The sequence below is a fragment of the Perna viridis genome, chromosome 6 (assembly GCF_037379345.1).
Source record: "Perna viridis isolate PV_CMFRI_1.1 ecotype Kerala chromosome 6, ASM3737934v1, whole genome shotgun sequence".
Taxonomy (NCBI): Eukaryota; Metazoa; Mollusca; class Bivalvia; order Mytilida; family Mytilidae; genus Perna; species Perna viridis.
This window is the reverse complement of record NC_142450.1, coordinates 3565203-3579344: the sequence shown is the minus strand read 5'-3', so window position 1 is coordinate 3579344 and position 14142 is coordinate 3565203. Positions and strand designations below refer to the sequence as shown.

The 14142-nt window shown below is 32.5% G+C and overlaps 1 protein-coding gene across 4 annotated transcripts in view; it reads left to right on the top strand.

Annotated features, from left to right (window-relative positions):
* Positions 1–6067, top strand: part of LOC148613247 (unconventional myosin-VI-like) — a 50698-nt gene extending 44631 nt beyond the window's left edge. For all 4 annotated transcript variants that reach the window (XM_088586530.1, XM_088586529.1, XM_088586528.1 and 1 more), the window contains 2 exons: positions 669–884; positions 1914–6067. In XM_088586530.1, coding sequence (XP_088442656.1) covers positions 669–884; positions 1914–2104 — 407 coding nt within the window. In that variant the 3' untranslated portion in view covers positions 2105–6067. The remainder of the gene's footprint in view (positions 1–668; positions 885–1913) is intronic.
* Positions 6068–14142: the final 8075 nt, after the last annotated feature.

Sequence of the window (14142 nt, the reverse complement as noted above, 5' to 3'; positions counted from 1 at the left end):
TCTGTAAAAAATGAAACAAATGTAAAATGAAAGTATTAATTGATGTTTAAATCTACTGGATAATGTTAATATGTGTAAAATTGACAAATAAAACATCTGAATCCGTAAAATATATTGACCACTCTGTGGTCACATGATGCAATCACCAGTTTGATGGATCGATTTGACAGATCAATGACTGATTGGAATTTTTGTTGCAAGGACCGGTTCAGGTACTTTAGTTCTAATCCAAAATTTCCTAATGATGAGTTACATATGAAGTACCAATCATGCCTGACCTCCAAGGAAAATTTCATTACTGTTAAACTAATATTGTAACAGTACTTATATCAATGGGCAACATGTGAAATGCTAACAATTACAAAATTTTGAAAATGTATAGTACAAGGTACTTGATACTATTATTTGTTTTTAAAGATAAGCAGTGAATTATACTAATTATAACATGGATTTTCTTAATAGTTTTTGTTATTTTCAAATAAATTTCAATTTTGTGGTCAGTAGATTGATATTCCAAATCATCAGTGACACAAGAGAAAATTATTGTAACTTAAAGATGGGAGAAAATCTCTATTTATTACATGTGATTTTTTTATATCAAAACTACAATAAATATTGAACTTGGATTTATATTAGTTGTTTTACAATATATTTTTCTTACATTGTAGCAAGTGAGCCTACAGTTACAAAAGCTCAGGCTCCCCCAGCTAAGAATGCAACTCCAACACAGAGATTTTTCAAGATTCCATTTGCTCGTCCAGCTGACGAGTTCCGTGGAGAGACACAGAAGAAGCATGGGATGTGGTATGCTCATTTTGATGGAGAATGGATAGCTAGACAGATGGAGATATATCCACAGAAACCTCCCATAATGATGGTTGCTGGTAAGGAAGAAATATTCCTTCATGGTACAGGGTTCGCCCATCATTGAAGATCTTGTGGCGACCTGTTGGATTTAAATTGTTTGTTGCATGGCAATTGGTGTATGACTATCTCATTGGCAATGATACCACATGTGTTATTTTTATACATATTGTTTTGGTTAAAAGCCATTGTCCTATTTGCCAAATTTTAATCCCAATGCCTGCCACAAGTAGAATCTTAACTACCATTTTTTACTGTAAACCAGAAATTGTTTGTGGTATCAGTGATCAATCTACTTTAAATACACAATTTTAAATTTAGTGCTTGATACTCAAATTTTATTCTTTGAAGATAATTTTCATGGTAGTTTATACATGGCTAACCTCAAAACAGCAAAATGTATACAGTTTACAGTATTGAAAAAAAAGTACTGTAGGTTTTCCTATACCGTTATTCGACCCAAAATTGACAAAATAAACATACATATGATTCAGACTAGAAGTAAGAAACAGTAGCTTACATATTTCTTAGGCTTTATGCTGAAAACCAGGAAATGTTCGTGGATAAGAGCAGCCATGAGGAAAGATGTCACAAAAGATATGAATTATGCTCTAAAATTTTTGATGATCATACTGAAAATCTCAGATGCAGGCCCCTCTTAAGGCCAGTCAGCAACCATTCTTCTCCCTGTTTTTCCAAAATTTCTGAATGTACCACTGTTAGACAAATGATTGTGAATTAAAAATTAAATGAAAGTAGTTTGATTTAAAAACTGAAAAAGATGGCATTAAATATTCTGGTTTACGATTTCAAGAACCTTTTTTCGGTTGTCTACTACTTGTGCAGATCAGCTTATAGAATTGTGAATGTTGGTTTGGCAGCAGGGTGGGGAAAAATTATCGAAAAATATTTCTCAGCCACTATAAATCACAGTTAGGGGTCCAATATTGTGGGATGGGATTTCAGGTCTGTTGCCTCACTACTTCCTATTTATGCCAACTTGGCGGTTTCTGTCTTTGACCCATTTATTTTTTTTTATAAATTTACAGGTGTGGATGATCTACAAATGTGTGAGCTTAAACTGGAGGAGACTGGGCTCACCAGGAAGAAAGGAGCTGAGATTCTGGGCAAAGATTTTGAGGCTGAATGGTCCCAGTTTGGAGGGAAGGAATATTTACAGAAACATGGAAACAGGGTTTCATCCAAATTCCTACAAAAGAGGCTTGGAATTTCTAAATGATGACATTGACTTTTAGGGATTATTTAACTGTAATGGTGTCATTTGCTTTATAAATTTGTAATGTTTGCTATTGTAGTCCAAAAACCCCAAGACTTTGTAGGTAATCTGTGGTGATGAAATATTGCTAAGGTGTTCAATAAGCAAATCTTTACTGTGTATGAAGCGTTGTAATTTTAACCGTAATTTGTAGGACAAGATATGCAGAGTTTGATGTCTTCACTAACACCTTAACTGTTTTGCTCAATATAATAATGGGGGGAGGGTGACCATCAAAACAAAACCATATACCAGATATTAATGAGTAAAAATAAAATAAGGGTCAAATGATTAATATTACTCTGTTTTGTACATACATTTCAATATTACCTAATGTTGTGATGTTAATTTATCAATTCTACAATTTATTGTAAACAAAACATTTTACCCATCCATTACATGACCAAAAAAAAGCCTCTACAGAACCATTTTTCCTAAAAACCTTGTTACGAGAATAATTGTTTTTTTTTTTACTTGTTGTGAACTACATGTATGAAACAGTGTTAATTTGTTGTTAATGATGTTATGGTTGTTAATATCTGTTAATGTTAATGTTAAATGGCATGATGGGACCAGTCTTTAATAATTTCTTGCTAAACATGGGTTGCAGGGGCTTGTGGGTAAAGTAATGGAAGCTATTTTTAAAATTTAGAGTCATAGTCTTTAAAATGAAAAAAAAATTCATTGTTTTTCTGTTAATTTCAAGAGTTTAGTGTTTTTTTCTTAAGTACTTGCTGGATGTAATATCCTGTTATAGGATTCAGCTACCTGGGAGTTGTGCTGGGTGCGTTTTATTATTTTAGATTTGTAGCATTGAGATTTGAACTATCGTAAGTTTTTTTTCAGAGGTTTATTTTTTATGATATTTATTTGTTAGACATTTTAGGAAGTTTATTTTTCACATTAAATCGATCAAATTTAAATTAATTTTCTAGTTATATGGCAGATAGATTTTAAATGAACTACTAGGATTGTATGCTTTCTCAAATTGTTCAATAGTGTTTAGAGCTATTTGTGTTTAGTTCTAAGTAAGAATTGATTTCTGCAAGTTGAGTAATATGTGCATAGTGTTTTGTACTACAGGTTTCAATTTTTCAAGCTTAGATTATTATTTTTTTTTTTAATTTTTATCATTTAATTTGCTATAAACCATTTTCTAAATTTGAATCAGTTTTAGATTTAGGCTTCAGAGCATTTTTTAATTTTGTTACTAGTCAGTTTGATATTTTTCCTCTTCATCTTGTTTTTGTTTGATTTCTCCATCTTTTTTTCATTTCATTAGACAATATCATTTGGTGTTTGGCATGGCTTCATAGTGAGAAGCATAGTTACCTCCTTTGAATGCTTTTTTCCCATCCTTTGCCAGCATATTTGGTGTTACAGTACTTTATTCTTTTTTTTTTTTAAACAAGATGTATTGAGTCAAAAGATATTTCAGACATTGTCATGTTAAATATTTACTTGTATAAGTACCATTTGACAGATATTAAATTTGACAATTTTGCAATATTTATTTTGGATATTTTTTTTGGTCAGACGACTCAAATATGCCAAAATTAACACCCCAGGATAATTACCTGCTATATGATAGGTGAAAATTACTTCAACATACTGACAATCATTTCTAAGAAAACTTATGTAATTTTAATGATTAAAAAATATATATTAGGCCACAGACATAAATTTTTCTTTATGCTGTCGTTTTTTTTGAGACTTTAAAGTACATGTACTTGTATCAAAAGTGGTAGAACCTACAGTATCTGTTAGAACATTGAGAAAGCAATAGAAATTAACTGGTTAAGTACTCCTCCGTCTAAGATTCAGGCAAAATGTGTATAAGGTGTGGCACATGAAGAAAAAAAACGTGATATTTCATTGCATTATCCAAGTGTTAATACCTCATAACCTCAAGAAATTACTGTCAAAGTGTTTGTTAAGTTTGCATTTTTAAGATATTGATAGGTCAAATTTAGTTAAAATGCACCATGAAAAAATGGCATGAAAATTTTCCCGAAGTTTTTCCTTAGATAAGCAGTCAAAAAATATCTGCGTCACCAATGCTTCAGGAGAAATTTAAATCGCATGATAGTTGCTTTCTAGATGTATTTAAATATATTTGAGGTAAAAAGACCAAATTAAGAATTGTGATGTGCCACCCCTTGCCTGATTCTTACACAGAAGGGTACTTAAAAGAAAACATTGTTTACATGTCTTAATGGGACCTCACGTTAGAACAAACAAACATTTTTTTCTTCTAATGTGGCCTTGCAAGTAAAATTAAGCTGCCAGTGTAATATGATCTGTTGGTTGTGATTGAAATATACAAGTATATAAAAAAGATGTGTATATTTATTATAGTCTAAATTATTATTGAATGTCAACTTGTGTAAAACATGTTTAAAGTATATCCCACTTGTTAAAGGTAATTAATTGTGTATGCACTAACTAATGAGCTAAAACTTATGATTTTTTAATTTCGTAATAGAATGCAATTTAATCATAGGTTTGGAAGGTTTGGGCATGGTAGTTAAACCAAAATTGATTGACTTTGAGGGACCAGTATATGTGGAATGAAAGTACAGACCACTGGAAATTAAAAATTTATTGCAAGCTTTTACCAGTGTTGTGATTGAATCATTTAGACAACATTTTGTTTCTTTTTTTTATTTCTGTATCTAGAAAAGTCCTGTTTCAAAAATACTAAAAATTCAGTAATGCAGTTATAACTCAGTTACTTTTTTTGCATTTATAAAATCATTGCAATAATTTCTCCATTTACAAACTGGCAACATGATAATTATTCCTGTACATGTATGCTATGACATTCTTGTTAAAAGCATCAAGTGAAATTGTTGTATGTGTACCCTTATAGGATTTAGAAATTTCTCATATGAACAGTTGTTCAATACAATTATTGTCAAGACTACAAAAATTCTAAATTCAGAACATTTTGAAAGTATAGAAACGATATGCATACCTGCTGAATGTCATTGTTTGTAGGGGTTTTCTCCATTGAGATCTCCAAAATTTAAATATTCAAATAGCAATACTGATTACAACCCAAGTAAGTGGTGCATTAGATTTGGTTTCTCATGAAAAAAAACAGAAAATCAAACTTTAATGAATTCAAAGGCATCTAAAATGGTTTTCTTTATTGCTGGGGACTTTTTAATGAGTTAAAAATGTGGTGGATATTTTCAAAAGACAGCCGGTGTGAATATGCACATTGGAGAAGAAAATTTGCATGCATGAGATTCTTCTGATAATTTTATTGTTGTCTGGTATGTCAGGGTTATATATAATCTTTCTGTATTTAGAATATTTTTCATAGATTTCTGTCTCACATTTTTATTGTGCAGCAAATTTTAATAACAGTGCTATTTTTCTACGAATTTTGTGGGTAATTTTTTTTAAAACTTTGCATGCATTTAAAATATTTGAAGAAATCCAAGGTTGTGGCTGGCCACATTTAATATAAGTTTTTTATTAATGTATTGATCAATTGAAACAATATTTTGTTGTTTTTTTTATTGTTTGCTTTTTGTGTGGTAAGGGGCCAAGTCAATGACTGCAAAGTTCTCTTTGTTATGACAAACTAAGTATATATTTTTTTTAAGATTGTAAGAACACAAAATATACTAGAAAGCTAAAACAAAATATTTGTAATCATATTTTCAAGACTGGCTGTTCTCATCTGATATTTTCTTTGAGTATTGAACCAAAAAAATGTGTTAATAGTGATATCAGCATCAGTTGATCAGAATGTGGGGCTTTCATCTAAAGTTTGCTTCAAAATGGAATTTGTAAAAGGATTATTTTGAACTCTTGCTAGATTTATGATTGTGATGTAGTTGTAGTGTCTTTATTGTGTTGCTCTGAATTATATGTTTTTTGGTCACAGTCAACATATTAAAGAAATGAAGCCTATTTAGTTGAATGCTTAGAATATCCTGCCAATGGTGAAAATTAGTGCCATTTTCCAGTGTATGCATCCTCTTGTAGCCTTTACTCATACCTGTACCATTGTACTCTGTACTTACACCTGTGATTCTGTTCCCTATACTCATACATGTGTTATTGTACCCTTTTCTCATATCTGTGCTATTGTACCCTTTACTCACAATTGTGCTATTGTGCTCTGTAATCATACTTGTGTTACAGTACCCTGTATTCATACATGTGCTAAAGTACCCTGTACTTCTACATGTGCTTTATATTGTACCCTTTACTCATACCTTTGCTATTTTACCCTTAACTCGTGCCTTTGCCTGTGCTACTGTATCCTTTACGCCTACCGGTGCTATAAAAACCTGTACTCATACCTGTGCTATTGTACCCTTCACTCATAACTGTGCTATAAAAACCTGTACTCGTACCTGTGCTACTGTACCATTCTGTTATTTTTTTTTTTAGTAACTTCGTAAATCTCGTCAAAATGAGCTTGTATTCAGTGTTTGTGCCCATTTTACTATACTACAAATGTACTACTGCCTAGAAATCAGATTTAATCAAATTTTTAAAAATGCACAAATTATAAGGCCAAAAAGGGCTCCTTAATGAACTTTCTCCTTTAATGTATATACACAAACCATGATGAAACCTGGTGGAACACCTTGGATATACCGGAAACCTGTGTAAACCAAACATCTTCTGAAGCACCCTTTATATCAATTTTAATGTGTTTTGGATCTACATAAACACTTGTGTAAACCGAACAATAACACTTAAATTACTTGAATTTGCATGGTTAGAAAAGCAATCTCAGCAAAGGTGTGATTTACATGTCATTTCATAGTTATACGTGTATGCAGACAGATCAATTTTCCTGTTTGTCTGGGGAATGTGTCAATGATCTTAAGACATAAATGCAGTTTGGAACATGGCATTAGAATGGGCCCAAACTTGAACCATCCCTCTACTTATGACTCAATGATGGTTTTCCTTTCGAAAAGAAGAACAGCAACCATTACAAATCAAATATTCGCTCCCTTAGCTATCATCATGTGACTACTGACAGATGACCCTTTAACACGATAATAATGCCCAGCAAACAAAATAGTAAGGCTGTCTGAAAACAAGTTCAATTTGAAACTAACATCTGTTCATTATTGCTGTACAGCGTACAATGTGTCTGAAAGTCACGTGCAGGCCATCCTTGTCGAAGCATACTACTGATAATGACAAATTTAATAATTTCAGAATCGAAAACCCAAATATTCTCATTGTATATATACACTGACGTAAGCGGTTCTTTTTATGTTGATCGTAACGTTACTGGTGTTTACTGTTATGTCACATTATAAAAACATATTTGGCAAATGATGAACTGGTTGACTTGAAAACAATGAAGTACTAAAGTGAAATCAACGATAATTCTTGGAGCGTAATCCAGTCTTATACAAAACCATGCAATCATAGCATACTACAAAAAGTTCGTTTTTTAGCTCACCTGGCCGTAAGCTCATTTGGCGTCCGTCGTCGTTCATCGTTTGTATGAATGTTCCTTGGGGTATCCTGCATAGAACTGATGTGGGAATTTTTTATCCGTTGAAAAACATGACCGCCGTTACTAAATTAACAAAGGTGTCAAACAGTAGTTTTTCGCATATACCGTTAGGTTTAGCCAAATTCTAACAAATGGTAAACGTGTTCAGCATGATGAGATATACATGCAGTCAAGATTTCATTTTAATCCATGTCAGAGTTATCGTTTTTTTTGACATTTTTTTTTTGCTGTTTTTAATGTTATTTCTTTCAAAAATCTTCTCCATCTGACACTATTTGACCAACTGGAATCAAACTTGATATGTTGGTATGAATGTACCTTTGGGTATCTTGCATAGAACTGAATGATGTGGGGATTTTTGATCAGTCAAAAAACATGGCTACTGTTACTAAAAATAGAACAAAGGTCAGACAGTAGTTTTTCGCTTATTGTATCTCCAAAAATGTTAGGTTTAGCCAAATTCTTTCAAGTGCTTAAATGATCTTTAATACAAGGCCTACAGAAGTTCCCAAGGGATCAAAGTTTTCATACGACTCTTGTAACAGTTATTACCCATGAAAGATTAAAAATGACGTGTTTTTTTTTTTTTTAAAGTTTTTAGCCAATATCTTGAAAACTATAATAGATATAAAGAAACTTCCAGCTGCTGAAATGATCCTTATGATAAGTACTGCCAACGTCTTCTTGTGTCAAAATTGTTGGACAACTTCTTGTTAAATTTATTGCCCTAGAAAGGCCAAATTTAACAAGGTGAGCGAATCAGGCTCCTGGGAGCCTCTTGTATTGTTTGTTTTTCTTGTTAGTTTTTTTTGTTTTTAGCTCACTTGGCTAAAGGCTAAGTCAACTATTTCCATCACTCGCGTGGTCGTCATCGTTAACAATTTTTCAAATCTTGTCTCCTCTGAAACTACTTGACCAATTGGAAACAAATTTGGTATGAATGTTCCTTGGGGTATCCTACAAAGAACTGATGTGAGGATTGTTCATCTGTCAAAAACATGACCGCCATTACTAAAATAGAACATAGAGGTCAAACAGTACTTTTTCACAAAAAATCTCACAAACGGTTAAGTTTAGCCAACTTCTAACACAAGGTAAAAGTGTTCAGCATGATGAGATCCACATTACGTAAAATTTTCGTTTAAATCTGTTAAGCCATTTACTTGCCCCTTTTCGACTTTTTTTTTCTATTTTTGATGTTATTTCATTAAAAAATCTAGTCTGACACGCAAACCTCTCGTACTATGGAAGGAAAATTTCAACTATTTGCCTAATTAGACCGAAATGAGCAAAGCACTCACTCTGGATGAGTATCCCAAGTAAGGATCTAGTTTCGTAAATTAGATATTGCCGTATACTCCTAGTCCTTTCATTGTTGAAGACAAAATTGAGCTTTCATCTTTGAATATATCCTTACCATTTAATTTGATTTGTAACAAGTTTTTGATTGGCTGGTTCCTTTTGAGCAAAACAGGTTATTTTTTCCATCTGAATGATATTGGATTATTTGGTAGGAGAGCGTTGGGTATCAACAAATGAACTTTACACGGAGTTTTTTTTCTAGGTACCAATTAGAACATTGTAATAATAATCAAATACATCTTTTAATAGTAACTGTAAGGAACGTTTCTTTGAGAAAAAAGGAATTGACTGCATTCTAAAATAAAACATTGATTGTTATACACCAAACTAGTGCAGTTGTCTTAAAATGAGTTCAATGTAACACAAACAACTGTTTTAAAATAACTGTACAGAAGCACCAAGTACGGCTGGTGACAGAATGTCGTGTTCGTGTTATCGCCTGTCATAACATAGTTCTGAAAACGGAGTATTTGTTTTTAATTAACATAAAATGTAAAAGAAAGAGTATAAATAAAATTTTTTTTTTCAAGAATGAATAATGAACGTATATGTAATTAACTGAAATATATTTAGGTGCTCGTTGACATTGGTCTTTGCAACAAAGACAAAACATGTCCTCAACATTGCCTCATAATCTGTTTTTATATTTGAAAAAAAATGTCGTCTGCCTCAACAGCAGTCCCTTTTGCGATATATAAGCAAAACTGTCGTTAGCAGAGACATCATCTATAGAAACACATGGCTGTGCTTAAAAAAATTCGCACAACACATGGCTGTGCTAAAAAATCGTATCGCTGCTTGGGCGTTAAACCCCAACAATCAATCAATTATTAAAGGAAATCGAATCAAATGAAACGTGCTGTTGTGAGGTCTTTGGAAAATCAACAGAAGTCATCGAAAATCAAAATGATAAAATATGGAAAATTACGAAAACAAGTTTTGGTTGCTTTTCTAGTTGGTTATTTTAGTACTCCTCCGTCTAAGAATCGGGCAAAATGTGTATAAGATGCGGCACAAGAAAGAAAAATCTCCGAGATTTTATTGCATTTCCCAAATACATATTCTTGGTAACCTCCAGAAATAACCATGAAGCTATTCGTAAAATTTGCTTTTTAAGATATTCATAGGTAAAATTGAGTTGAAATGCACTATGGAAAATATGGCGGGACATATTTATCGATTCGTACACAGAATAGTACTTAAGTCTTAAAACAAACACAAAAATAACACGGAAATTATATTATAACTTCAACTGTACAAAAACATCTAGACCACTCTTTTAAAAAAAAACTAGAACTCAAGGTTAGAACATATTACTAAATTTCATAGCATGCAAATAAGCAACTTTGACTTTACACAGCAAACATGTACAAAAAAAATTGCGTCGATCTTTTATTTTTTACATTTATTTGGGGTCTACCCTAAGTTAATCTTTTGAATTATCGTATACGTATGAATTACAAAACCACCAAGAATCCTAATTAAGTCATTCACTTTTCAAAGTGTTTGTCTTCACTGAAATACCATCCCAATTTGATATTCGAAATGCCATGACTAAGCTTTGAACAACCATGATAGTTGGCCGAAAACTAGTTAAGAATGGAAACTGCGAGTAGGCTTAAGCACAGGCACAGTACATCCACTTGTCAGCGTGCTTCATATAAAATGATATATGTGTAGATATATATATCACCTGTCAAGATAGTATTCTATACACTCAGATGGTAAATTTGTCAACAATGAAATTGACATTCTGAATTATAATTATGTCAGTGAAAGTGAAGTTGGTAAGTTATGGGAAACATAAGCACATTTCATATTTTTTTTCTAAAGAATTGATACATTTTCCATAGTTCACAGAAAAATCTTTTGTCAGTTTTCGGGCAAATTATTATAAAAATGCCGGGTAAAGCGCATTATATGTTAAAATATTCTTTCTATACTCAGAGAGAAAAGACAAATGAAATTTCAAATGCGGAACTCCTCCCTCTCCATAGGATTTATATTATTTTGAACATTTTTAAAACTTAAAACGATGTATTCCTGTTGTTTTATGTTCTTTGTTGTGTGTTTTCCCTATCTGATCTTTGTCCCTAGATTACATTCTTTTGATTTCCGCTAAAATCTTGGTTTCCTTTATTACTCTTTCTATCTGTCATAGTTTCGTGATATTCGTCCATTAAAACAATTAAGTGATATACCTTTTCTACTCCAAAATAAAAACACTAGCTACACACTTTCTCTTTTTGTATCACCTTCAGAAAATAGACCTTGAGTAGGGGACACAACTCTTACAAATCATTGTAACGTTTGTATTCAACATTTTACATCAATCTCATTTAAGCATCAAAGCGACTTGGACTGATTTCATTCTATTTCATATGAAAGCTTGATAGGCTTTAGTGAAATTAAATATGATACAAACATGTCACTGATTTCAAGGATTATGTCCCTAATACCCTATGTCTACCCCTTAACTACTAGTCCATGTAAAAACTCCCATATAACTATTATTTTTCAGTCTTCGTATAATATATATATTTTTTTAAATGACGGAATGATAGCCCTTTCTCATTAATGAGACAAGTATATTCCTATTTTTGTGTATATACATGCGAGATATCCTTCACTAAAGCAGTTGCGAATCCAGTGAAACGCCTTAGGGTGGGCTCCCCAAAATATCATTCATAAACACATTTTAATGTACACAACACGCTATTTTCTTTTTTGCAAATTGATAAATTAAGGGAGCACCTTAGAAATCAGACTCTTTCCCAGATTTAAAATATTTTTTCTAGTTTTGTGGCACATCACATTTCAGTTAAAGGTGACACTAAGCTGAGACTTTTAATATTACATTACCCGTACTGCACTAAACATCCTCGTGAATTGAAGAATAAACCCAATTTTTTAGCAAAAAAAAAAAATAATAATAAAATAACAAAAAACACGCGTACACAAGAAATACTACTTATATAACTGATAAATGACGTATTCTTAAAAAAAAGATATAAAAACAAACGATATAAATCGTTTACAAAATAATCAATCATAGATTCAGTTTCCTATAAATGTGTGCCACAAGGCCGTATCAATGGTATGCTTACTTCATGATTGATCAATAACTTCTTTATGGGACCATTATAAATAGACAATCGGTATGGTGTTCTAAATGAGTTATTTCTAAACGACGAAGTCTTTCGTCTGAACTGAAATTAACAGTACATGTGTCTAGAAACCAGACTAATTTGACATTTGAATGAGTCATTTGCAAGTACGTACATTTTTAGTCACCAGTCTCTGTATATTCCCGAATACCAGTGCAGACACACAACTTGAACGCTTCCGGTCCTCTTTACCTTTGTGAAGTGACCTTTGTTAAATTTTTTGTGTGGTGTTTTGTTTCCCTACAATCGTTTTTTTTATTTGTGTGCATTTGTATTTTCTATTTCTCTACGTAATGAATGTGGATAGCCTCTGTTCCCTGTTTCACGTTTTTGCTACGTCTCATGATTCTGATGTCTTGGTATTTTTCCCGATTTTTTTATATGAAAAATCGTCTGTTGCTTCTGTCCATATTTTTAATTTGTCTTCAGTCTTAGACTTTTAAGATTTAAAAACTGTCCAATCAAGGCATCCCTTTCTTCCACCATAACGAAATTAAATTCACAATTAAGAAAAGAAATCCGACATAAGTTATTTTAGCAAGTTAACAGTATTATATATCAGTTATATTTATACCACTTCACCGAATTTCCGACCAAAAATAAATGACTCCTGACAAAAAATAACTTGCATAAAAGATTTATGGTGCAATAATAACAATACAAAAATTACCTAATACAACGTTATGATGGATTATAATGGATTACAATATAACAATCTCAGTTTCCGCTATATAGATGACGTATTATCTTTAAACAATCCTAATTCCAGGGATTAGATACATCGCATCTACCAAAAAGAACTTGAGATGAAGGATACTAGACAATGTGAAGTCAGCCTCATATCTTGACCTACACTTAGAAATCGATGGTGAAGGAAAACTGTTGACCAAACTTTACGACAAACGTGATGATTTTTCATTCAAAATTGTCAACCTTCCTTTCATCTGTGGCAACATCCCTTAAGCACCTGCGTATGGAGTGTTCATATCACAACTCATACGTTATGCCAGAGCTTGCCGAAACTACGCAGACTTTTTGTATCGCGTTAGAACTCTAACAAATAGGCTTCTGGAACAGGGTTATGTTGCTACAAGATTGAAGTCATCACTACAGGAGCTTTATGGTCGTCATCATGAACTCGTGGATCGTTATGGTATATCCATCTGCACCATGAAAACTGATTTATTCAACGAGTCAGTTTTCCTTTCGTCGTTTGTCTGCCCCGGACTTGACTTTTTATGAGCAACTCGACGGGTGTTTCTAGAAAAGCAGAGGACGCTTACCTACCGGTGCACCTGGTCCATGCTCCCAGTTTTTAGTGGAGTCTGAGTTGCTCATTAGCTTTTGTTAATTTGTATGTATGATTTTAGTTACTTTATGTTCTTTGTTGTGTATGTCTGTTTTCCATGTCGGGTCTTTGTCCCAGGATTACATTCTTTTGATTTCCGATATAACCTTGGTTCCCTTGATTAATCTTTCCCGACATCCATCACAAACAATATTAAAATACTTCCCGACATCCAACGCAAACAATATAACAATACATCCCGACATCCATCACAAACAATATAACAATACTTCCCGACATCCAACAAATACAATATAACAATACATCCCGACATCCATCACAAACAATATAACAAAACTTCCCGACATCCAACAAAAACAATATAACAATACTTCCCGTCATCTATCACAAAAAATATAACAATACTTCCCGACATCCATCACAAACAATATAACAATACTTCCCGACATCCATCACAAACAATATAACGATACTTCCCGTCGTCCAACACAAACAATATAACAATACTACTTCTTGACATCCAACACAAACAATATAACAATACTTCCTGACATCCAACACAAACAATATAACAATACTTCCCGACATCCAACACAAACAATATAACAATACTTCCCGTCATCCATCACAAACAATATAAGAATACTTCCCGACATCC